This window comes from Poeciliopsis prolifica, unplaced genomic scaffold (assembly GCF_027474105.1).
Source record: "Poeciliopsis prolifica strain line A6 unplaced genomic scaffold, Auburn_PproV2 SCAFFOLD066, whole genome shotgun sequence".
Lineage (NCBI taxonomy): Eukaryota > Metazoa > Chordata > Actinopteri > Cyprinodontiformes > Poeciliidae > Poeciliopsis > Poeciliopsis prolifica.
Genome location: NW_026562441.1, coordinates 1045001 through 1072015, shown reverse-complemented (window position 1 = coordinate 1072015; position 27015 = coordinate 1045001). Strand labels below are relative to the sequence as shown.

Here is a 27015-nt window from a genome sequence, read left to right as displayed (position 1 = left end):
AGCACCTGTGTTGCCGGTCAGAGTGGTTGACCTTCAGCTCGCCATCCTGACGAACTGTGGTCTGTTGGTCAAGTAGTCTGTTATCCAGCACACCGGATGGGGGTCCACAGCCAGGCTGTTCAGTTTCTCCTGTAGTAGGTGGGGCTGGATAGTATTGAAGGCGCTAGAGAAGTAGAAAAAAAGCATCCTCACAAAGCAGCTTCCTCCATCCAGGTAGGAGAGGGAGCGGTGAAGCAGGTAGAGTACCGCATCTTCAACACCCACCCTCTCTTGATAAGCAAACTGAAGAGGGTCCCTTGTGGTCTGCACCTGGGGTTGCATCATGTTCAAGACCAGTCGCTTGAATGTTTTCATAGCAACTGGCCTATAGTCAATTGGCTCACTTGGGCAACCCTTTTTTGGAACAGGAACTATGCAGAATGTTTTTCATAGTGTGGGAACCACACCCAGTCGCAGACTCAGGTTAAAGACATGCTGTAGAGGTTCTCCTAATTCTGCAGCACAGGCCTTAAGAATCCTCGGACACACCCGGTCTGGTCCTGCTGCCTTCTAGGATGGAGTCGTCTCAGCTCAGTCCGCACCTGGTCAGCAGTGATAGAGGAAGGATAAGTGGTGAGAGCAGATAGAGAAGGTGAGAAGGAGATAGAGGCAGAAGGAGGAGAGGTTGAGGTGGGATAGTCTGTTCAATACCTGCTTGGAGGTTATTTTCAAAATGTAGCTTTAATCTGACAAACGAGACTCATTGGGACAGATATTCCAATTTATTGAATATGACTATAATAACATCTATTATAGTCCAAGGACAATCCTCATGAAACTTATAAAAAACTGAATTGACTTTGAGGAGTAAAACACATTTTTACCCATGAAGTTCTTATCTGCACAAACTTTAATGATTCCTTACTCCTAACTATTTGGTCATATGATCAAAGTCCTTTTTTAGTTTCCCACAGTGAGGAGTAACGTAGCTCAGCCCACTCTCCCTTACAGCTTCACACCTTTACTGAGGTAAACTCATCAATGACCCTCTATAGATTTTTGTTTTTATTGATTTAGGTTCAAGTTCTTGAATTAGACGTCTTTTGTTATGATTTCAAAATAGAACTGTCATCAGTAAATTGATCTGCAGTGGCTCGTCTTGCTAAATTATCACTCAATCTTTGCTCCTCACAATGACTGAGTGATTTATTTTCTACTGATCTTTCTATGGATCAGTTTGCTGGAACTGACTTCTTCACTAAAGCTGAAGGTTTGGAGAAAATCTGAACAATAACACAAATAAAACAAATAAAGTCTCTGCTCTCCAGTGAAAATACATGTCCTTTATAACAAGGTTTAACGTTTTCTTGTTTTGTTTTCCAGAGATTTATAAAAAATAAAAAAAAGACTAGTGACAATTTATGAACAAACAAAAACAAAACAGAAAAATTGTGAGCATTTGTTTTGAAAGAACTCAATAGTATTGTGTTTTCCTACAGTTTTCACAACTGTAAGCATTTCAAGGATAATAGGTGAGCAACAAACCAGACATCATCAGGAGTGCAGTCATTTTAAAAGCATTGTTTATTTTTCCAGGAAACCAAATAAAGGCATTTGTGGGATCCAATGTTCTTCTACCATGCCAAGTGGAGCTTAACGCGAGCAACGCTATAATCAAGTGGAAGTTCAACTCCAGTGACATTGTACACTTCTATCGCAGTGGAGCTGATCACTCAAATTCTCAACACAAAAGATACAAAGGTCGAATCCATCTCAACCATACAATGCTTGAACACGGACACCTTTCCATCAAGCTGACCAACGTAACTAAGAACGATGCAGGGATTTACACATGCATTCACTATCTGCCTGGTCAGGATATGCCAGAAGAAAGAAATGTTATTCTGGTTGTTGGTGAGCTTTACTGAATCAGAATCATTTAAGATAAAGTATATAAAAATCTGTATATCTTTAACACTTAATGTGATTCCTCAACAGTTGATGGAAATGAACATGAAAACTCCAGCAAAAGTTCTGAAGGTAAATATCCTAACTACTGATAATCAGTTATTACTGGCGACTGTGACTCAGTGGATACAGTTGTTGTCTTCCAGTTTCCTGCAGTGTGCAGCGCTTTGAGACATCAGCATGACTGGAAATACTTTAGAAAACTTCAGTCAATCAATGTTTCTGTCTTTATCTACTCAGTCAATAAGGAAGCGAAAAACTGTTTTGATTAAATTACCATTTTACTTGTGGATGAATGTGGATAAATGAGTAGAATGGTAAAATATTTTATTTCTCAATAAACTGGTTGATTTGACCTGCAAATGGATCATTTAATTATCATGTTAATCACATTTCCTTGCATAATTGTTAGAGTGAATAACAAAGAATGACTGAAACTATTCTACTTCCTGAACTCATGACAGCATTTCTATGGAGTGAAAAATTGAATAATAATATCTGAATAGATCAACATACTGTCTTCATAAATCTGGAACAAAGAACCAAAGAAAGATCCAAACTAGTGGAAATCTGCAGTTTTTTTTCCTGATTTAATCTTTCACAACTGTTCCTACTTTAAAATAAGAGGAAGTGAATTAGCCTTTAATATTATAAATAGCTATGTCATCATCTGATATGTTAGCTTCTAAATTTAAGAAAAGTAACTTTGATCCATTAATAAAACAAAAATATGCAAAATTGAATTCAAAACATTCAAAAACAGAATGTTGAAAACCTTTTTTTCTTTTTGTCACAGGAACTTCTAGAGTTATTGGTAGTTTTGTTGGTGGTGATGGTCTTGGAGCTGTCACCTTCATTGTTATAATCCAACAATGACCTTAAATCCAGTGTGTTTTCAAGGAGTGAAACACATTTTTTTAAGAAATAAAAGTCTACCCATGAAGTTCTTACCTGCACACACTTTAAATGATGCCTTGCTCCTAACTATTTTGTCATATTATCAAAGACCTTTTTTAGTTTCCCAGCAGTAAAGGTGACTTAATGTACCCCAGTGTCCCCTCCAGCTTCACACCTTTACTGGTGCAAATGTAACAGCTTCCCCTTTATGCCCGTCCCGTCATACACACAGAGGAGGCCAGTTGGTTGAATTTTCTGTAATAACTGTAATAAATGGTCAACACAAATTAGTACAGTGATCTCCACTACTGGTCCATCAGCTCTCCGCATACACAGTAGAGCGCTCAACAGACTGCGTCACAAACAATCATTACAATCTGGCTTAACAACATATTTTTCTAACAAATGATCGTATAGTGATATTTGATTAATACTTCTTTAAAATTAATTTAACACAATCTGGTCTATTTCCTATAAATAAAGAAAAAAAAATAGACAGACAACAATCAAATTTAACTAATAAACTAATTAACAGTAACTTCTAACTGAAACAGGGAACAAACAAACTGACAAGCTGGTAAATACAGCAAACCGACAATACAACAGACAAACCGACAACTCAACTGAAGAAAAACTGACAAACATAACTGACAAAATAAATTACTAATAAATAATATAATATAATTACCTGTAATAAATGGTCAACACAAATTAGTACAGTGATCTCCACTACTGGTCCATCAGCTCTCCGCATACTGCAATAAAACTCCACGTCAGTCTTTGAGCACACCTACTATGACTATTCAGAAAAGAACTGGATTTGGTGACTTATCACAGTAGAGCGCTCAACAGACTGCGTGGAATTTACGGTTTAGCTTTGTATTTATAGGCAACCAGTAGGGGGCGCCAAAAACCATTCATCACATGGTAATTACAAAACATATTTTAGCAAGAATTTCATCTTAATACCTGTTACATACACCCCCCTGAAATTCTGCTAAATATGAAAAATATGATCAAACAAAACAAAACAATCAAATAAAGTGGGTGTACTAAGGGAAAAGCAAAAAAAAGAAAAAAAAGTGCAACACTAGGAACGAAAGTGGGTATACTTGTCAGTGCAAAAACTCTGCCAAAAGGGAGTATGTAAAGAAAGGAGTTGATCAAATTCCTAACTAAACACAGACTCAAAAGTGCCCATTACACCTTTGAAATGTAACACTGTTCCTATGACCCTAAAAGCACTACTCAAGCACCTCTATGGTTAACACGGTTTTAACTCTGCTACTTAAACTGAAAATGCATTTGAAAAAAACGAAATTAGGGAACTAACAGACACTGCAGATAAAGAAGTTTCATCTACTTCTTGATTATTCATCTCACAAATAAGACGTCTGGGAGGCCTGATGGAACTACGGTCCCTAAGAATACGACGGTCAAGCTTTGTAGAAACAATTTGAGGTGAGGAGCCTGGAATGTCTGAACAGTCATCATTTGGAGCAGCCGTCACAGGAGCGTCAACGTCTGTGAGGTATTTGTCAGGAGCGAACATGTCTGTGGAAGGGGCTGTCATCATGTCTGAGGGTAGAATGTCACTGTCACTGTCACTGTTCTCCGGCTCATCAGGTGTGTCTGGACATAGACCACTTCCATGCGCAGCAGTAGTACTGTCAGATTCGTGGTCCTCAGCATTCTCACATGGCAAGAAGCTAACAGAGAGTAGCAGGTTTCTGTGGACAACTCTCTCTCTGCCCGTTAGGACATCTTTAACTCTGTAGACATTGATATCAGGCCTGACTGATATGACCTCATAAGGGGAGATTCCCACTTGTCTGCAATCTTGCGTTTTCCTTGCACTCCTCTGTTGGCAATCAGGACTCTGTCTCCAATGACGAGAGGTGAGCCTTTGATCTTACGGTTGTACAGGTTGGCATGGCGAGTCTGTTCCTTGAGACTGTTTTTCTGCACACTTTGAGCAGCCTTATGTAGATCTTTTTTTAGGTGGGAAACAAAGTCTGAGTGGTTGACAACAGTGTTGTCGGTAAGGGTATGTTGAAACATCACGTCAACAGGTAGACGAGGGATCCTTCCAAATAGCAAGTAGAATGGTGCGAACCCTGTTGTCTCATGCTCTGTGCAGTTATAGCAGAAGGTTAGTAGTTGCAGCATTTGTGGCCACTTTGCTTTTGGCTGAGGAGGAAGGGATCTGATCATGTCTCCCAGAGTCCTGTTGAATCTCTCTGCAACACCATTCCCCATGGGGTGATAGGGAGTTGTATGGGATTTCTGTATTCCAGCCATTTCTAGAAGCTCTTTGATTAGTTTGCTCTCAAAGTTGGCCCCTTGGTCAGAATGTATACGACGAGGAAACCCATAAATGAGAAAGAAGTTGTTCCAGAGACGACGAGCAGCTTCCTTGGCAGTCTGATTCTTACAGGGGAAGGCATGTGCCATCTTGGAAAAATGATCAGTCACAACTAGAACATCCACAGACTTGTTCCCTTGCTCAGCAGTCCAAAAGTCTATGCAGACTAATTCCATAGGCTCAGTAGTGACTAAGTTTTGGAGTGGTGCACGGCTGTGCGGTTCCGCTGTCTTTCCTACAATGCAGCGCTGACAGCACCGAACATAGTTCATTACATCACGGCCCATGCCACTCCAGAAAAATCTTTGTCTCACCAGAGACAAGGTACGGTGCTGGCCTTGGTGACCTGCTGCATCATGGAGACCATGGAGAACTTTTTGCTTCATTGAGTCAGGTACTATGAACTGGAGGATTTTCTTGTTCATGTGAGGATCTCTCCTTGCCTTGTACAGCATGCCATTCTGTATGGTGAGTCTGGTCCAGTGTTTCAGCAGCTTAATCACGCTCTGTGATTCATTAGTCCTTTCACGTTTGGTAGGTCTTCTATGTCTCCGTACAAAGTACATGGCTCTGTTGATTGTGTCGTCAGCTTCCTGCCAATTGACAAGCTGGCTCTGTGGGAATGCAGATAACTGGTTTTCATCCAGAAGAAAATTGGGGTCAATACTAGTTCCCATCATTTGGCTCACACCTCCGCTGGACTGAACATTGAAGATGGCAGCAACCTCCTCTGCTGAGACTGAGCCTTTTGTGTTTAGTGGAACTGTATCTTGAATTGGATCATTTGGTATCTCACCACCATCATCTACAATAGCTTGACAGTTGTTGGACACTCTGAAGACATCCTGCACGAGTTTGTCATTCACACTGTTGACCTGGTCCAACAGCAAGGTATATGGCTCATTTACGAGGCGATGACCCCAATGACTGGACAAATGGCTCACGGCTCAAGGCATCTGCAACAATGTTCTTTGGGCCAGGGATGTATTTCAGGTCAAAGTCATATGCAGCAAGCTTTGCCACCCACCGCTGTTCACACGCATCAAGTCTGGGTTTGGTCAGGATATAGGTCAATGGATTATTGTCAGTCCATATGGTGAAGTGTCTGCCCTTCAACCAATGGCTGAATTGTCACATACTGCCCATTTCAAGGCAAGAAATTCAAGCCGGTGTGCAGGGTAGTTCAGTTGGGAACGTGAAAGAGTTCTACTTGCAAAGGCGACTGGTCTGGCCACTTTTCCACCAGGTGGCAGTTGTGACAGGACAGCGCCAATCCCATCAAAGGATGCGTCGACAGCTAGAATAAATGGTGCCTTGAAATCTGGATGGGCTAGAGTAACACTTGTCATGAGGTCATGTTTCAGTGTCTCAAAAGCAATCTGGCATGCATCTGTTCAATCAGCAGGTGTCAGTTTCACATGACCTCTCTTTTTGACAAGTTTGCGACCTTGTTTGTGCTTGTTTTGAGCATCCAGTCCAGCTGTGAGCTTAAATAGTGGTTTTGCCTTTGCAGAACATGCCTCAATGAAGCTTTGATAGTACATCACCATGCCTAGATAAGTCCTGATTTTGCTAGGGCAAGGTGTTTTTCCATCAGACTCCATTAGGTCAGTGACTTGGACTTCATTTATGGCCTTCACTTTCTCAGGATCTGTTCGGACACCATGGTCATTGATGACATGTCCAAGAAACTTCACAGTCCGCCTTAGGAAGAAGCACTTCTTGGGTGCGAGTTTAAGATTGTGTTCTTTGAGACGGGAGAAAACCATTTGTAGGCGATGGAGTGCGGTTTCCTCTGTAGGTGCAAATACCATCAGATCATCAAGGTAGCACAATAGGCTTGTGAAGTTCTCATCCCCGAATATCGACATCATCATCCTCATGAATGTAGCCGGACTATTGCACAGGCCTTGAGGGAGGCGGTTGTATTCATGTAATCCAAAAGGAGATGAGAATGCTGTATATTTTTTGTCATCAAGGTGCAGAGGGACATTATAAAAGCCTGATGTCAGGTCCATTGTTGAGAAGAATGCATTACCACCAAGGGCAGCCAAAGCATCAGCTTGATGCGGTAGTGGGTAAGCATCTTTCACAGTTCTCGCATTGAGCCATCTGAAGTCAGTGCAGACTCTGAGGTCACCATTTGGTTTCCATACCAGAACAAGTGCAGATGCATACTCGCTGTTTGACTTCTGGATAATGCCTCTCTCTTCCATCTCATTCAGAGTCATTCTCAGTTTCTCATATTGGCTTGGTGGTATGCGCCTGTAGGGTAAACGAAATGGCTTGTCATCAACAAGATGGATGCGGTGAACGAACCCCTTAGCTTCTCCACAATCCATCTTGTGACGGGAGAAGATTGACTCATGCTGCACAATGAGGTCAAGGAGCTTGTCTTTCCACTGCAGTGGCACTTCACATGATTTCAGGTCAATGTCTTGCAGACCCAGAACTTTCAGCGTATTCATCATGTCCTCCTCTGACCTTGGTTGCACAACTGTACTCTGTATACATTGCACATTACACTCAATTTTGTCAGCTTTTGGCAGGTCTCAACTGCAATACATGGAGACACATCTGCTAATTTGGCATTTCTCTTCAGTACTATAACCCTGTCTGTAGGATTGATGACCCTAACAGGTACCCATCGATCTCCCCAAAGAGGAGTGACAACTCTGCCAACAAGGATGTGTTTTGGTCCAGCTTTAGATTGTGTTGGCTCAACAATCACTGTACTGCCTGCTGACATCACCGCCGACTCAGGTAACTTGCTCCAGACAAGGTGCTCACTCTGTGGTTTCAGGGTCACACAACTTTTTACTTTCACTGTCCCTACTTTATCTGGAATGCAATCACCCCTCCAACGTTCTGTGTTGGATAACAGTGACAGAAATTGGCAGTGGTCAGGTGTTTGGCCATTGTTGGGTGAAGAAACTAGTCTCCAGTAACTGTCAGTGCTCTTTAGTTGGGTTAGAATGTGTTTGATTGCATTGCTGCCAAGAATCATCTGTTCTGTCTGTCCTGGAACAACCATTGTTGGAATTATCATCCTGCATCCATAAACCATGACATCAAGGTCATACATGTCTTTGGGGAAAATCTGCTGTCCACCACAGCCTATAATCACATAGTCTTCAGCTGTGCCTTTCGTTATATCAGGACACTGCTGTAAAAGGGATTGAACAGAGGACTCACTTATTGTATAAGCCATTGAACCACTGTCTAATAGTGCTTTGAGGGTGGGGCCATTCTGTACAGACACAGGTGTGTAGAAACAGGTTGTTAGTTTCTGCTATTCTTTGGGATCCCTGGAATATCGGTTTCTTGGATGAGGTCAATGTACTACTGTATAACTCAAAGAGGGATGCATTATCTTGAATTTCTGGAGACTCATTTTTAGTGGGAGGCTTATTGAGTTCATCTGCACTGTCCTCCCTTGTGTGCAGACCAGTCAGTTTTCCTGATGCTCTGGGGCAGCTCTTTTAGTTGGGCAGTTGTGGCGTGAATGACCTGGAGCATAACACTTGAAACAAGCCTATTTTCTCTGCAATGTGACAAGGCACTGTGGTCATCAGCTTTGCAAATAATGCATGGTTTAATAGTGAAACCATTTATTATGTCTGCATTGTCTACAGGTCGCCTGGGTGGAATTCGCCTTCTTTCATGTGGCTGATTAGAAGCTCCATGTAGCAGAACCTTCTCTAACATCGACATTACATCTGTCAGGGAGACATACTGAGCGCTATGTGTCTGGGGTACTCCTGACTGTTATGTGTAGGGATCAAGCCATGGCCCACTTCTGCTTTGTGCACTTTAATGTCTACTGTCTTCTCGTGGCGCACTGGGAAAGTTTCTTTACAGCTCATCTCAGCATGGTACTGATTCAGCACCTCCAGGACTTCACATGCTGACCACCTGTCAATAGTTTTGGATCTGAAAGTGAGAGCCAGGTCTTTACAGGGACAATTCCTAATAAACATACGTGTCACCTCCATCTCAGGATTTCAAATGATTTGCCCTGCTCTCTCAGGCAGTCAGAAGCAAGGTCAGCTGCTCTGTTTAGTCTCAGCCAGTAGTCATATGGGTCTTCGTGGTCTTTGGGCAAGGTCGAGTAAAAGTCAGCTAAGGGGACAGCAGAGTATTTAGAAGAGCTGAAGTGTTTTCTGAGGAGACTATAAATCATGTCAGGATGAGCAGTGATGTTAATGTTACTATTTCTAATCCCAAACTTAACTACATCCTTAGCCTTTCCCCTTAGATGCATAAGAATTTCCTCAGCCTGCTCTTCAATCTTAACATCAGTTTTCCTAATGAATGTTCTCATCTGATCTTCCCAATCATGCACTGTAATGGAGTCTGAGCCATTACCTGCAAAACATGGAGGTTCTTTGACCTTTCTCTGCATGACAACCTGAACCTGGGATACATCAGATACACAACCAGACTGACACACAGTACTCCCTGCAGTGTGTGTGGCTGTAGAACTGGGAGAAACTGTGATATGTGGCTGTATGCGTGAAATGATGCTGTCAGCCAGCTGATGTCCTATCTCTTGTAAAACAGATTTCATCTGTGCAGTTACACATTCAGAACTGTCACTAGTAGGATTATGGACTCTAGCACTAGGAATTTCATCTAATGAGGGCATAAGACCACCAGGAGCAGGACTATCAACAGAAAAAGGAATGGGAGCAAGCACACCTCTTCCTCTTCCAAAACTAATGGGTGTGCTGAACCAAAAGTGGTTACTTTGATTAGACATTGTTCATGGAGTTTAACAAGTGGAAAGATATTCAAAATCCAAAACACAATAGGAAATAAAATCATCAATTTGGAATAAACAAATAATAAACAAAATAAGTCAGAACAATTTGCATAGTATATTACTCTAATGCTCCATAAAGGTTTAAGTGTACAGCAACGTCTTTTCACTGTCCTGAAATGTTACTGTGAACATGAAACTATACACAATGTGAATAAATGTATTCAAAACCCGATGTGGCAGACAGGACGGTCACAGGTTCGACGAGCTTGATTGTAGTCCAAGGTCATGGCACCAATGTAACAGCTTCCCCTTTATGCCCGTCCCGTCATACACACAGAGGAGGCCAGTTGGTTGAATTTTCTGTAATAGCTGTAATAAATGGTCAACACAAATTAGTACAGTGATCTCCACTACTGGTCCATCAGCTCTCCGCATACACAGTAGAGCGCTCAACAGACTGCGTCACAAACAATCATTACAATCTGGCTTAACAACATATTTTTCTAACAAATGATCGTATAGTGATATTTGATTATTAATACTTCTTTAAAATTAATTTAACACAATCTGGTCTATTTCCTATAAATAAAGAAAAAAAATAGACAGACAACAATCAAATTTAACTAATAAACTAATTAACAGTAACTTCTAACTGAAACAGGGAACAAACAAACTGACAAGCTGGTAAATACAGCAAACCGACAATACAACAGACAAACCGACAACTCAACTGAAGAAAAACTGACAAACATAACTGACAAAATAATTTACTAATAAATAATATAATATAATTACCTGTAATAAATGGTCAACACAAATTAGTACAGTGAGCTCCACTACTGGTCCATCAGCTCTCCGCATACTGCAATAAAACTCCACGTCAGTCTTTGAGCACACCTACTATAACTATTCAGAAAAGAACTGGATTTGGTGACTTACCACAGTAGAGTGCTCAACAGACTGCGTGGAATTTACGGTTTAGCTTTGTATTTATAGGCAACCAGTAGGGGGCGCCAAAAACCATTCATCACATGGTAATTACAAAACATATTTTAGCAAGAATTTCATCTTAATACCCGTTACACAAAGGTTGAAGGTTTGGAGAAACTCTGAACAATAAAACAAATAAAACCTCTGTTTCCAGTTTTTAGCAATTATGGAAAATACATGTCCTTTATAACAGGGTTTAACATTTTCTTGTTTTGTTTTCTAGAGATGGATAAAAAAAAAGACTAGACATCAATTTGTGAACAAACAAAAACAAAACAGAAAAATGTGAGCATTTGTTTGGAAAGAACTCAATAATATTGTGTTTTCCTACAGTTTTCACAACTGTAAGCATTTCAAGGATAATAGGTGAGCAACAAACCAGACATCATCAGAAGTGCAGTCATTTTAAAAGCATTGTTTATTTTTCCAGGAAACCAAATAAAGGCATTTGTGGGATCCAACGTTCTTCTACCATGCCAAGTGGAGCTTAACGCGAGCAACGCTATAATCAAGTGGAAGTTCAACTCCAGTGATACTGTACACTTCTATCGCAGTGGAGCTGATCACTCAAATCTTCAACACAAAAGATACAAAGGTCGAATCCATCTCAACCATACAATGCTTGAACACGGACACCTTTCCATCAAGCTGACCAACGTAACTAAGAACGATGCAGGGATTTACACATGCATTCACTATCTGCCTGGTCAGGATAAGACAGAAGAAAGAAATGTTATTCTGGTTGTTGGTGAGCTTTACTCAATCAGAATCATTTATGGTAAAGTATATAAAAATGTATAAATATTTAAGACTTTATGTGATTCCTCAACAGTTGATGGAAATGAACATGAAAACCCCGAGAAAAGATCTGGAGGTAAATATCCAAACTACTGATAATCAGTTATTACTGGCGACTGTGACTCAGTGGATACAGTTGTTGTCTTCCAGTTTCTCCTTGTCACATGTTGATGTGCCCTTGGGCAAGGCAGATAACTCCTAAATACCTATTGATCTGCATACAGGTGTATGACTGTGTGCGTGTGTGTGTATGTGGGGTGTGTGTGTGTGTGTGTGTATGTGTGTGTGTGTTGTGTGTGTGTGTGTGTGAGTGCGTGTGTGTGTGTGTGCGTGTGTGTGTGTGTGTGTGTGTGTGTGTGTGTGTGTGTGTGTGTGTGTGCGTGTGTGTGTGTGTGTGTGTGTGTGTGTGTGTGAGTGTGTGTGTGTGTATGTGGGGTGTGTGTGTGGGCTTGGGCACCCTTAAAACTGTGAGTGCGTGTGTGTGTGTGCGTGTGCGTGTGTGTGTGGGGGGGGGGGTTGAGTGCGTGTGTGTGGGGGGTGTGTGTGTGTGCATGTGTGTGTGAGTGCGTGTGTGTGTGTGGGTGTGTGTGTGTGTGGGGGGGGTGTGTGTGTGAGTGCGTGTGTGTGTGTGTGTGTGTGTGTGTTACTGAGAGAGAATTGGTGAATGTGTCTGCAGTGTGGAGCTTTGAGACGTCAACATGACTGAAAATTCAGTCCGTTTATGTTTTACATACTTTATTTTATATTGTTCTTTTTAAGCTGTAAATGAAGATAATAAAAATGTTAAGAGTGTCTTGATTAAATTTATCTCTCAAGTTCACTGTCAGAAAATGAGTAAAAAGCTTAAAAGTTTCTGTATAAACTGTTTGATATGAACAATGATTGACCTACAAATAAAACAATTATGAGCAAAAGAGAATTATTTACAAAATAGGAATGTACAAAGCCTGTTTTTCCTTTTTGTCACAGGAACTTATCTTAATAATAAACTTGGACTGGGACTTGGAATACCAGCCATCATCATCATCATCATCAGTGTATGTTATTGGAAACGTAGACAAAGTAAGTCAGTCATTGTCTTTTTAAGTCATGCAGGATTTTGTTAAATTAATGATTATCTCCCTAGATGCATATTTCAAATTGATAGAAAATATAATTTTTAACAGTTTGCAAAAACTGATCTGAAGCTGAAGAAAAGTAAAACTCTTGATAAACATGAAAAAGAAAGTAATGAAGCTTTCATATATTTATCAATATCTATTGATGTTTGATGGAAAAGAAAACAAAACAAGAAACTAAACCATTATGAGTTTCCTTTTCTCTTTTGGTCTTTGTTATTTATTGTAGCTTTTCTGTCTGATCAGGTTGATGAAACATTTTTACCAGTTAAAACTGATAAGGAGAATTAAATATTGTCGCCTCATTTATATTGTGTGTTAAGATAAATATTCACTGTTTACAGTTTTTCCATGCTGGAGCAAAAACTCTCAACATGAACAACTGAGAAATGATGAAGGTATGGAAATGAAACCATTCCAGATTAATAACTTATGTTAATTATTTACTGTTTTATTTTCCTGCTCAGTGATAAACTAAGCAGTTACTTCATATAGATGTATGAATGTGTTTGTGTTGCTGCAGTCACTGAACATCACAGCTGAGCATTAAACCAGGAAGCTGAACTTCCTTGTTAGTGACTGAATGTGACTGACTAGATATTAGATCATTGATGTAGCAGCAATGAACTGGTGACCTGACTGGGTTCATCATGGCTCACCAGTATTCCCACTGACCTGAACAGGATATGAAGGTTTAGACCAGAGGGTCCAACCTGTGGATCCAGACGCACTAAAGAGAAACAGCCAGAAAACATTCATTCATAAAATGCTACAAATTAAACTATTATTTGCTGCACATAACTCAGATTTTCTCTTCTTTGTTGTGTTTTCTTCAACAGAGAAGCTGATAGCTAATAAATCATGTTTAAGATTATAATTAGAGCTTAATGAGAGACATTTCTTCTGCCTTCATTAAAGTTATATTCTTTTAATCTGACATCTGAATATACATTAAATATTCAGTTTAATATGAACATGTTTACATTTTATTGTAATATGCTTTGGTTTTTGGATTGTTTTATTTTTGTCAACAAACATCTGGAAACAAATAATTTCAGAAAAAGTCAAAACTTTAATGCTTTATTTTATTTTTTGCTGATTGATGATAATTTTATTTACAAAAACTAAAATGACAGTTTGAGAAAAACACAATTCTGTTTTTCTTCAAGTCATCTTAATAATAATGTAACTTTGGGATGTCAAACAATCAGATGATGTTATTAATAAAATGTTTTGTGTTTCATAGATTGCAGAGAAAATGTCGACCCAGGAAATGAAGCTGAAGTAGAAATACCTTTACAGGATCTGGGACAAAACTAAAGAGTCTGAATCTTCCACCTGATCTAAAGTCTCTTCAAACATTTGGTATGAAAACTGTTACAAGAATAGAAATGTGGATAATAATATAAGAAACTGAATGCATTAAACCCAGAAGGAAGTTATTCATATTAATAATCTTTATTTGAGATTTAATAAATGAAACAAGAATCCTGTAAGTTAAAGAACATCTCAAGTCCAAAGATGTTTCTGTAGTTTAGTTTCTTACTCAGGTTTTTATAAATTATTTGTCTTGAAAAGTTTTTTTAATTCATGCAAAAGTTGACAGACTTGATCTCCAGCTTGTTCCTTCAAAAGGTTTTAATTTAATTTCTGTCAGTGAATCTTATTTTTTATTTTATTTTTTTCTGTATTTTATTATAATTTTAGTCTCTTGCTGTCCAGGTTTTTAATTCATTCGTTCATCTTTTCTTCCATCTCCAGTAGTTCTGTATATTTATTATTCCCTCCTTAAAACTGAAACATTCACATAGGAACAAATAACCTGAATATTTCTATGTACATCATCATACAGTGAATGTAAAAAATAACATTTTGATGCTTTATTTCTTTATAAGCATATTATGTAAGATTGTTATTAAAATATATTCTTAGGGTCATTTATTAACATAAAATAGGAAAAGAAAATTAGAAATTGACCAATTACTTTATAAATAGGATCATAGAAACAACAGATATTATTCTAACTTTAAGTCAGTTTAGTGACTTTTCATTACAGACACTAAGCTTGAGGAAGGTAGAGAAGTTTTGTTGATGAATATGAATTATGATCTGGTAAGAATAAAGACTGTGTTTATAATTAGCCACATGGTGGCGCTGAGTCAGCATGGGGGACATAAAGAAATGTCTCTTCCACCAACACTGAACCCAGTGGAGGCTTGGAGCTTCTTCAGCCTGGTGAATCAATGAATCACTTGTTCATTTGAGTCAGGAAAACGGAAGCAGGGAGAAAATGCAGGACAAGGAGTTTTAAAGTCCCAGGCTGAGAAAACCTGATTTATGATGAAGTGAATCAGAGTCACTGAACTTTATCTAACTCTGGGCCAAAGTTCTGTTCATATTGAGAAAAGTCCATTTGCACTGACATTTATATTATCAAACCAATGAGACTTTTTATAATTCATTGAACTGAGTCTTAATATGGCTGATTAATGTAGGAATAAATGGCTGCTGCAAAGTTATAGACTGAATAAAACTGAGCTCTTTATTCTTTATACTAAACACTAAATATCTTATTTTAAGAAACATGTTTTATTCATTTGTTGACTTTTGTAAATAATATATATCATATCTAACAGAATCTGATATTATTTACATTTTGTCTGGTGAACTTTTACTGTGTGACTCAAATCAATCAATCAATCAATCAATCAAATTTTATTTGTATAGCACATTTCAGCTACAAGGCATTTCAAAGTGCTTTACATCATAAACACAAAACACGAAGGCATGCAACATAGAATACATATTACATTTCAAATGCAACTCTAAACAGGTGCGTTTTTACTTGAGATTTGAAGGAAGTCAGGGTTTCCGCTGTTTTACAGTTTTCTGGAAGTTTGTTCCAAAGTTTTGGTGCATAGATGCTGAAAGCTGCTTCTCCTCTCTTGGTTCTGGTTCTGGGGATGCAGAGCAGACCAGAACCAGAAGACCTGAGAGTCTGGAAGGTTGATACAACAACAGCAGATCTTTGATGTATTGTGGTGCTAAACCGTTCAGTGATTTGTAAACTAACAAGAGTATTTTAAAATCTATTCTTTGAGCTACAGGGAGCCAGTGGAGGGACTTTAAAACTGGTGTTATGTCTCTATCTTCCTGGTTCTAGTGAGAACGCGAGCAGCAGCATTCTGGATCAGTTGCAGCTGTTTGATTGATTTGTTGGACAGGCCTGTGAAGATGCTGTTGCAATAATCAATGCGACTAAAGACAAACGCATGAATGAGTTTCTCTAGATCTGGCTGAGACATTAGTCCTCTAATCCTGGAGATGTCTTCAGGTGATAGAAGGCCGATTTTGTTACTGTCTTTATGTGGCTCTGGAGGTTCAAGTCCGAGTCCATCACTACTCCCAGGTTTCGGGCCTGATCGCTAGTTTTTAGTTGTAATAACTGAAGCTGTGCATTGACTTTAGATCGTTCCTCTTTAGGTCCAAAAATAATGACTTCAGTTTTATTTTTGTTCAGTTGGAGAAAGTTTTGGCACATCCACACATTTATCTGTTCTAAGCATTTATTCAGTGATTGGATGGGTTCAGAGTCACCTGGTGACATCGTAATGTAGAGCTGTGTGTCATCCGCATAGTTGTGGTAGCTAATATTATTTCCTGTTATGACCTGAGCTAGTGGGAGAATATAAATATTAAATAAGAGGGGTCCTAGGATTGAACCTTGGGGTACCCCACATGTGACCTTTGACCTCTTTGATGAGAAGTTTCCAATTGAAACAAAGAAATCCCTGTTCTTTATGTAGGATTCAAACCAGTCGAGCACCGAACCAGAGAGTCCAACCCAACTTTCAAGTCGATTCAGTAATATGTCATGGTCGACAGTGTCAAAAGCTGCACTGAGATCCAACAGAACCAGCACCGTGGTTCTCCCACAGTCCGTATTTATATGGATATCATTGAATACTTTTACGAGGGCAGTCTCCGTGCTGTGGTGAGCACGAAAACCAGACTGGAAAGTGTCAAAGCAGTTGGTCATCATGAGGAAACTATTTAATTGTTTACACACAGTTTTTTCAATAACTTTGCTGATGAATGGGAGGTTTGAGATTGGCCTGTAATTCTGCAATAGTGATTTGTCCAGGTTGTTCTTTTTTAACAGTGGTTTGATGACTGCTGTTTTCAAGGCCTGGGGAAAAACACCTGATGTAAGCGATGAGTTTACGATTTGGATCAGATCAGTAGCAATAACAGGCAGGACTTTCTTAAAGAAATGTGTGGGAAGGACATCCAGACAGCAGGAGCTTGAACTTAATTGACTTATAATTTCTTCTAGAGTTTTATAATTAAGTAGTTGAAAATGGGTCATTTTTTCTGTATTTGTTTTGTTTTGGTACAGCAATGGTTCTGGCTTTGAAGTTGATGTGCAGATTAATCCATTTTTTGGATTTTCTCTGAAAAGAAATCAGAAAACGTATTACAGGCAGCATTAGATTGGATTTCAGGTGGTAACGTCACAGGAGGGTTTGTGAGCCTGTCAACTGTTGCAAATAAAGTTCGAGCATTATTGATGTTTTCTTTATGACATCTGCAAAGAAAGCCTCCCTTCCATGTTTTAGTGTTAAGTGATAGTTACGTAGTTTTTCTTTGTAGATGTCATTATGAACGTGAAGTTGAGTTTTACGCCATTGTCGTTCTGCCCTGCGGCAGACTTGTCTTGCAGACCGAACTATTTGTGCATTTCTCCATGGAGATTTCTTTCTACCAGTCAAAACCTTTACTTTAATTGGGGCAATGGAATCAATGATATATGAAACTTTAGACTGAAAATCATCTACCAACTGATCTACATCATTACAGCTTAAGGGTGAGGAGGAAGAGTAGATTTGATTAATGTTTCTGCTGTGTTTTCTGTGAAAGAACGTTTTGTGACAGTAGCTGTTTGTCCAAGTGGGTCAAAGAATAAAGAACCTTCAAAGATAACAGCAAAGTGATCTGACAGGGCGACATCAGTTACAGAGACATTGGAAATATTCACACCCTTACTGATAACCAGGTCCAGTGTGTGTCCTTGAGTGTGTGTTGCTTGTTTAATATGTTGTGTTAAACCAAAATTTTCTAAAATATCAGAGAGCTTTTTTGCTCCTCTGTTTTCGGGTTTGTCCACATGAATGTTAAAATCACCAACAATTATTAAACAATCATAATCAATGCATATGAGAGAAAGAAGATCATTCAAGTCAGTAAAGAAATTTTCCACATATGCTGGAGTTTTGTATAAAGTTAGTGTCAAAGTTCGTTTGAAGCCTTTAACCTGAATTCCAAGATACTCAAAAGATGTGAAATGACCGAAAGAGATTTTACTACAGTTTATGGTATTTTTAAATATAGAAGCCACGCCTCCTCCTTTTTTATGTTTTCTATTCTCACTTAAAAAATTGTAGTCAGGAGGCGCTGATTCAATGAGTACAATTTGGTCATTATCGTCATTCAACCATGTTTCTGTCAGAAACATAACATCAACATTATACTCAGTGATGAAATCATTAATTAACAGAGCTTTAGCACAGAGTGATCTGATATTTAAAAGAGCTACTTTAAGTGGCTTAGAGGCCAGAAGATTTTCAGTCTGAGGTTCCTTTAGGCAGGGGATCACTCTGAGGTTTGAATTAGGACCGCTGTATTTCATTTTTCTATTTTTTGTAAATTTTCTTGTAGTGATCCGGACAGGTAATGTCCTGTTCTGCATTTCCAGGGGGCCAGATGCATTCTGGAGGAAGACGGGTGTAAAGATAATATCTGGTCCCCGGCCTCAGACCTCAGAAACGCAGAGTGATGGATCCTCTGGAAAGTCAGGGGCAGGTTGCTTAAATGTAGTGATGTCTGCTACGTGAGTGCTAAGGAGAGACGTGCCGAGGAGAACCTGTTGATTCAGTCCATCTGTAAATTTAAGAAACTCTGGTCCGGAAGACATTTCTTCATTGGTATCCATTGAATCCTGTGAATGATTGGAGGAGCAGAGAGGGAGGGGGGAAGGAGCGAGGGAAGCAGTCGCTCCGTCTCCAGTCGATTTATCAGCTTGTTTTGGAATATTGTGCTCCTGATCCGGGGAGCGTTCCATCCTGGTCAGACATCCTTGAGCCTGTTCTTCTGACATGATGATCCTGTTGCTGTCCTTGTTGATAAAATAAAAAAGGTTTGCAGTGAGTAGCTTTATCCCATGTTTATTAAGATTGCGTCCTCCTCTTCCAAAAAGGAGAAAGCGCTGCCAATAGATCCAGAGGTTATCATGAAGGTCACTGAGCTGGTAGAGCAGGTTTTAATCAGCCATTTGTTGATCGTGAGCAGCCTGGAGTGTTTTTCGTCTCCCCATTGAGGTGATGGAATTGGACCACTGAGAAATAACTTCATTCTCAGTTTTCCCATAGTGTCCAGAAGAATGTTAAAGTCCTTTTTTAGAATCTCAGACTTTTGCTTTGCCAGATCGTTGGCTCCAACATGCACAACTAAAGTCTGAATATCTGGCTGATCAGTGGTTAGAGAGAGCAGTTTGTTGGTTAAATCAGATACAGTGTCACCAGGAAAACACATCACTCTTGTTTTCCTTGGATTGCAAACGTCACTGATTCCCTTTACTGCCTCATCTCCAACAACAAGCACTTTTGGGTTACCTTTAGTTTTCCTGGTGGTCGCTTTGTCCTTGGGAGCTTTGGGGGATCGATGTGTTGGTCGTGCCTCACTGTTGATGTTTGAAGGCGAAGTTTCACTCAGAGGCTCAGGCTGGAGTGCAGAAAATCTGTTTTTCAGTGGGATTCCCACAGAGTCAGAATGTTTTGAGGCTCTTGCTGGTTGCTTTGTCCGTGGGGTCGGTGGAGGCGTTTTGGTTGCAGCTGCTTGTTTGTCTTTCTTTGGCGGAGCAGGTGTTGAAGTTGAAGGTGGGTTTCGGCTCAGAGCCGGCCACGCTGATTCGTCCAGGTGCGGGGTTCTCCCTGATAATCGTCTCATCGGATCCGCAGTGCGAGACTCCCGTTTCGGCTTGGCACCAGAGCGTTCCAGGGTGAGCTGCTCGGTGCAGGGCGCACGACCTCTCCGTTGATTTGAGGAAGAGTTGTTTCATTTCCACAAGTAGCGTTGATCTCAAAGTTCACCTCCAGTAGTTTAATCTTCATTTCTATAAACTGAAGTTGTTGTAAAATATTGCTCATGTCCTTGGGGTCAGCCGGAGGCATTTTTAACTTGGAGGCAAAGAAAAGTAAGGTTAAAAATAAAAGTCAGCAAATCCCCCAGTCCTTAAGTTTGGAGTAATCCAGTTAAGATGTCAATAATGTAAAAATAACTATAAAAACTGTCGCCTTAAAATTAAAAATAATTCACAGGCAGAGTTATCAGTAAGGACGAGAGAGAGCAGGATAAGCTGTTCCTCCTTCGGCAGTCATCTCAGACAGTAAAACTCTAGAGCGCCATCTAGTGGTGAAGTCAAAATATCCATCCATTTTCTAACACCTTGTCCCTCGTGGGGTCAGGAGGTCCTGGTGTCCATCTCCACCAGACATTTCAGGTGAGAGACGGGGTCACCTGGAAAGGTCACCTGGAAAGATCAGCAGTCTGTTGCAGGAGTCAGAATATTTTCTGATCAATCATAATCTTTATTGGGGATATTATTGATCCCTCCTTGATGGATAATGTGAAACATGACTGTCCTCAGAATCAGATCTGTTCATCTTCTAGTTGGAAGATAAACGGCTGTTGTCACATTAAATATGTAAAAAGTCAAATTTTATGCATAAAGTTATTATGATTATTAAACTTTAATCACGTCCATCTCTTGTTTTAACAGTTTGAACTCTTAATGCAGGGCATATATCATGAGTTTTTACATTTTTATGTTGTTTATTTCTGTGTAGGTTTTACCAGCAAACAGTGAAACTGTCTTTGAATCATGAAATCAGCAAATTAAATTGTGTTGATGAGCAGAAAATTAATGTTAATTTTAGATGATTTTGTTGTTTTGACTTCCTGGTGACAAGAAAGTTAACAAATGTAAATGAGAGCAGATTTTTATTATCAGAAAACAGAAAAAAAGCAAACACATCCTAAACTGTAAAATTTTCTGCTACCTTGGACTTTCTGACATTTAACAGATTTTTAGAAGAAAATGTGACACAGGAACACAAAATGTTTATGATAGGAGAGAATTTATTTGTTTACTTGAAAAAACATCTGAGATGTTGTTTTCCAGCATTCATCATCCAACATTCAGAGTTATTATATTCATTCATTTCATGCATGAACTATTTAATGCTCCGTGAAGCAAGAAATGGTCTCTGTGGTTCACAGGGACCAGCACCTCTGTGGACCAATGATGCTGTGAATCCACAGACACAGTGGATGCTGATCAAGATGATTAGTGGGATTTTTAGGTAGAATCTGAAAATATGAAGAATTAGTTTAAGTACTAATGAGTTTGTATGGAGGAACGAAACAGACTGTGAGTTGATTGAGCAAACTGACTGGCAGCCATTTTTACATTACTAGGAAACATGATCCTCTAAACCAAAGAAATTAGAAAAATTATTATTTTTTACTGTTTTCCATTCTTTGTTTATTGAATCAATAAATGTTTTTTAATGTTTAATGTGAACTGATGTTAAGCTTTCACTCTTGTAAATAAAAACCTTTTAAAACATTGTTGTATTTTGTTTTATTCAAGCCAAGTTCAATATGTGGCCTGAGATGTTTTGACTGTACAAAAAGCAAATTAGTTTAATATGGAGGAGGAAGCAGAGCGGCCATTTTGTCAAAGACAACCAGTTTGTCCTGTTATTAGCAGCCAGTCAAAGGAAAAACAAACTGAAACATGAAGTCATTAATGAGTTATATTAAAAGTAAAAGTTATAGGAAGTTATGAGTTACAACAACATTTAAGTTGGGATCAATAAATATTATGTTGAGTCAAATAAATTAACAATTCACCAAAATTAAGAGACATTTTTTAATGTTAAATATTACATACATGTGGCACATATCATGTCTAGTAATGTCACTAGATACCAGTATGTAGTAACATTAGATACTAGATCTAATGTTATTCCCTCCTTGTTACTAGAGTTTTTAATATTAAATGTTAAAAAGTCTAATAACATTTCTTAGGAAGAGGTTATGTGTGTGTGTAACAGCTTCCCCTTTATGCCCGTCCCGTCATACACACAGAGGAGGCCAGTTGGTTGAATTTTCTGTAATAACTGTAATAAATGGTCAACACAAATTAGTACAGTGATCTCCACTACTGGTCCATCAGCTCTCCGCATACACAGTAGAGCGCTCAACAGACTGCGTCACAAACAATCATTACAATCTGGCTTAACAACATATTTTTCTAACAAATGATCGTATAGTGATATTTGATTATTAATACTTCTTTAAAATTAATTTAACACAATCTGGTCTATTTCCTATAAATAAAGAAAAAAAAATAGACAGACAACAGTCAAATTTAATTAATAAACTATTTAACAGTAAATTCTAACTGAAACAGGGAACAAACAAACTGACAAGCTGGTAAATACAGCAAACCGACAATACAACAGACAAACCGACAACTCAACTGAAGAAAAACTGACAAACATAACTGACAAAATAATTTACTAATAAATAATATAATTACCTGTAATAAATGGTCAACACAAATTAGTACAGTGAGCTCCACTACTGGTCCATCAGCTCTCCGCATACTGCAATAAAACTCCACGTCAGTCTTTGAGCACACCTACTATGACTATTCAGAAAAGAACTGGATTTGGTGACTTACCACAGTAGAGCGCTCAACAGACTGCGTGGAATTTACGGTTTAGCTTTGTATTTATAGGCAACCAGTAGGGGGCGCCAAAAACCATTCATCACATGGTAATTACAAAACATATTTTAGCAAGAATTTCATCTTAATACCCGTTACATGTGCATATAAATATGTTTTCCTGGAATAAATATTTTAAATAGCATTCTTCAGATTATTTTTAAAAATATGTAACATTCGAGGTGTAGTGGTAGATTTTTTTATGTTGAAATGATAATCATAACAGCCCAAACTGATTCACTGACACTTGGTTAAAAAATCTTTACTTACCGCCAAATGTCTCCAGAAAAATAAAACAAAAAATCACCACGATTCCTCCTAAAACAGCGTTTTTCTTCAAAAGCATCACCCCAACGTCATGCTAGTGGTTTTTAGACACGTATTTTCTTCGAGCCGGTGTGAAGCGGAAGTATAGAAGTACTCATGAGTATAGAGGTACTGAATTGTAGTTCTGACTCTAGTCTCGCGAGAACTGACACTCAGGTGGAGACAGAAGGAACTATCCAATCAGGTGTTGTACCAAGAACTGGTTGGGTGAGATTGGGCGCGCCCCCGCGAGGAAGCGCGTCGCCGCAGTGGTTTTCAATTTACGTGACTTTTTCGGTCGTTTATTTCTTAAAGACAAATTATGTTTACATCAATAACAGTTTTATAGCCAAGGTTACAACAAAGGACTATAGTCATATAGTCTAGCTATAGAAGTTATCTCACTTCCTTAACAATATTACAGCTTTGAAGCTTCCGGGACTCTGAGCTGAATACCTGTCTCCGCCCACATGCACAAAACTGAAAGAGAAACTACAAACTCACTTTGACTCGATCTCATCTCGGTCATTTAGAGGCTTCAGTGCTGATCAAACCTTTATTAAAATACTGAAAAGAAAATCAGAAATCTGCTCTTTATCAGACAGACAAACGTCATGGGATTTGTTCTCATCTTCTGGATGATCAGTTTGCTGCACGTCGCAGATCAAGGTACGTGACGTTATTGTCCAGGAAGAGAAAACTCTCCGCCTTTTCTCCTGGGGTTTACACAGCATAGCGGTTATATCTTAAAACAACACTAACATTTAATGAACTTGCGTGTAAATAAAATACGCAGGTGCATCAAGACTTAGTCTGATATCCAGGTAGTTTAGTTCTGTAGTTTAATAATCCTCTTCCTGTCCATAAAGTCGCACAAATAAACTAATAATTAATATAAAAGATAGTTTCATAAATCTGCAGCAGCCGCTATCAACACAACCTTCATCTGGTCGCAGACGATCTGAGTTTCAAACGTTCAGAATGAGAGTAAAGATAATACAGGTTGTAGAAACAATGTCTCAGTTTATCCTGAGGATGGATGACTTGAAAAACACACACCTCCTCTGTCTCTAAATAAAACCCATTTTTTCTTCTTCACTAAAGCTGAAGGTTTGGAGAAACTCAACAATAAAGCAAATAAAGCTTCTGCTTCCAGTTTTTAGTCATTATGGGAATAAATGTCCTTTATAAAAGGGTTTAACAGTAGCTGTTATGGGACAGGGTGTCCTAACTTTATCTTCTGGTAAAATGTCTTTTTTTTATTAAACAAGTATTTTTCTTCTTTTATTTTCTAGAGATTTATAAAAAAAAGATGAATAAACATCAATTTGTGAAAAAAACAAAACAGAAAAAATGTGAGCATTTATTTTGAAAGAACTCAATAATCCTGTATTTTCCCAACAGTTTTTACAACTGTAAGCATTTAAAGGATAATAGATGAGCAACAATGTATTGACAATAAAGAATATTGTTGTAAAAGAATTATGTTTTTCTATAATTGATTTATTAAATTATTCTGACGACTAACCAGATGAAAAAAATGACATATTCTGCAGATGTTTTATTTAAACATTTTGACTTGTTTAATATAATATTATAAATACATTACTACACGCCAATGAAGAAACAATTCAATATTCTTTAAACCAAAAAGCATTTTATTGCATAAAGTCAATAATAACATTTATTTAGTGAATGTTAATCATCTGTAGTAAAAGTTCAATCTGCAGATAAAAATCTCTCCTAACATCAAGTGAAAAGTTCTGCTTATTTTAACATTTTAACAGTGCAGGGCTGTTTATTGGTGCTTAAGAGAAGATTTGTTGTTTTTTTACAGCTAAATCTTGAGGAGTTTTCTGACCAGATGAAGATGATCTCCTCCTCTTCCTCTCTCAGGATGAAGATGATGTCCAGCATCCTGCTGCTCCTCATCCTCAGCTCATGTCTCTGTGGTCAGTCTCCATCTTGTCTTTGTGACAGAAAGCTCTCTAGATGGAGCTGAAAGACTCCCATGTTCCAGTTCTCAGTGTGTCTGCTCCTCTCTTTCCCTCTCTGTCTCCTCAGCAGCAACATTTGTAGTGAATGTGGCACAGAGCAGCTATCAGGCAGAGGAGAAGCAGAACATCACTCTGGAGTGGACCTTCACCACCAAGACTCAGGGAACCTCCAGGGAACTGTTCATTATCTGTGAATTTAGAACAGCAGTAAAGTCAGGGAAATTATATGTTTATCGTGATGGAGTTGAGATTCCAGAGTTTCAGGATGATCAGTTTTCAGGACGAGTCCAGAGCAACAAAGACGTCCTCAGAGAAGGACGAATCAGACTCCATGTGTCCAGACTGAGGACTGAAGACTCTGGTCTGTATCTGTGTGACGTGAAAACTGGAGATGGATTCAACTCTGCAGAATGTCGACTCAACGTTACTGGTGAGTTTCTGCTTCATTTCTGAACCTTAAAGTCTAAATGCTGTAAAACTGAAATAAAAGTGAGAAAATTAACATGTGTAAAAGTATCTGATTAATCAAATCATCCAACTAAACTAAATGAAACTATATTGGACAATTATAAAACTAAAATATCTTCATATTATAGATCTAATGTTCTTTGGTTCTGTGTTTATTAATCTATTTATTAATGTCTTTTGAATTCACACATCAGCAGTTTATATCAACTGTTGCTCAATGATCCTCCTGATTTCACTTCTGCTGGTCTGGAAAATAGTTTAGATAAAACTCCTGATTCTGTTGGTTGTTCAGAGATAATTGAACACATTTGAGGCCCTGCTCCTTGATGCCTCTACTGCCCTTTTTTAGTTGATATTAAGTTATTTTTATTTTTATCTGTATGTCAGGAGGCCTGCTTGTTCCCCTCAGCAATAATATTTAGCTAAATATAATAATTTAGCAAACTAAATTAGTCTGGCTGCCCTCAGTCTAATAATGGCTCTCAGTTTCTGTCTCCATGTCCATGGTGTTTATGTCTGTTCAGGTTGAGATGGAGTTTCACATGAAAGCAGCTCTTTAAACTACGAATACAACAGAGACACAATCTGTGCTGTCACATGACTGATTATAACTCAGAAATAATCCAAATTAGAATGTATTTTTATTTATTTCCTACTTACGGAACGTTTCTGTTTATATCAGAGGTTTTTTGTGCCTTTTTATCCTAATGGAAAAAATGTAAACTTCAGATATTTCAAAGAGACATTAAGATTCATGGAAAAACTTCACATAATATTATATTAAAGCAGAAAGTACATCGGCCACCATAAGAAAGGCTTGCAGTATTGAATTATGCTGCATAACTGACCAGTACAGGACTGGCAGGGGATGCAAAAGAGAAAAAAAAAATCTCCATGTCCCCAAGGGGGCGCTATAACTTCTCGCTCATGTCCTCTCTCTAAATAAAACTCACGTTTTCAAGCGTATTCTATTTGTTCATTTGGTTGGATAATATTTTTAGTTTTTATTGCAATTATTATCCTTTGCTTCTGCTTCAATATTCTTCCCTTCTCTAACTTCATTGTTGCCCCCCAACTTGTATCACACATACAAGAGGCATAAAGTTCAATGTCACTAAGTGAAACACATTATATAGATTAATTACACACTGATGGATGTTTGAAAGCCTTTAATTACTTACAGTTAATAAAAACTATGTTAATTGTATGTTCAATACCTGCTATGAGGTTATTTTCAATTAATCTGACAAATGAGACTCATTGGGACAGATATTCCAATTTATTGAATATGACTGTAAATGTAGAATATTGAATTAATATTTATGATATGTAGACTACTGGTAAAATACATCTATTATACATCTATTGTAAACTAAAAATGTAAGAATGATAACAAAACATAATTATTCTAACAAATAATGTTGTCATGCTCTATAAATGATGCTACTGGTTTAATTCTATGGTGTGTTACAATTTAAACCATTTCTGGGGCCCCTGAATGTCTGAATGGC

At 38.4% G+C, this 27015-nt stretch overlaps 2 protein-coding genes across 2 annotated transcripts in view; both read left to right on the top strand.

The window, feature by feature from the left end:
- Positions 1 to 15562, top strand: part of LOC129351327 (uncharacterized) — a 48634-nt gene extending 33072 nt beyond the window's left edge. The window contains exons 7-8 of the mRNA XM_055020207.1: positions 13225 to 13278; positions 14127 to 15562. Coding sequence (XP_054876182.1) covers positions 13225 to 13278; positions 14127 to 14200 — 128 coding nt within the window. The 3' untranslated portion in view covers positions 14201 to 15562. The remainder of the gene's footprint in view (positions 1 to 13224; positions 13279 to 14126) is intronic.
- A 7893-nt stretch (positions 15563 to 23455) lies between these two features.
- Positions 23456 to 27015, top strand: part of LOC129351326 (butyrophilin-like protein 8) — a 5473-nt gene continuing 1913 nt past the window's right edge. The window contains exons 1-3 of the mRNA XM_055020206.1: positions 23456 to 23708; positions 24877 to 24991; positions 25104 to 25466. Coding sequence (XP_054876181.1) covers positions 24904 to 24991; positions 25104 to 25466 — 451 coding nt within the window. The 5' untranslated portion in view covers positions 23456 to 23708; positions 24877 to 24903. The remainder of the gene's footprint in view (positions 23709 to 24876; positions 24992 to 25103; positions 25467 to 27015) is intronic.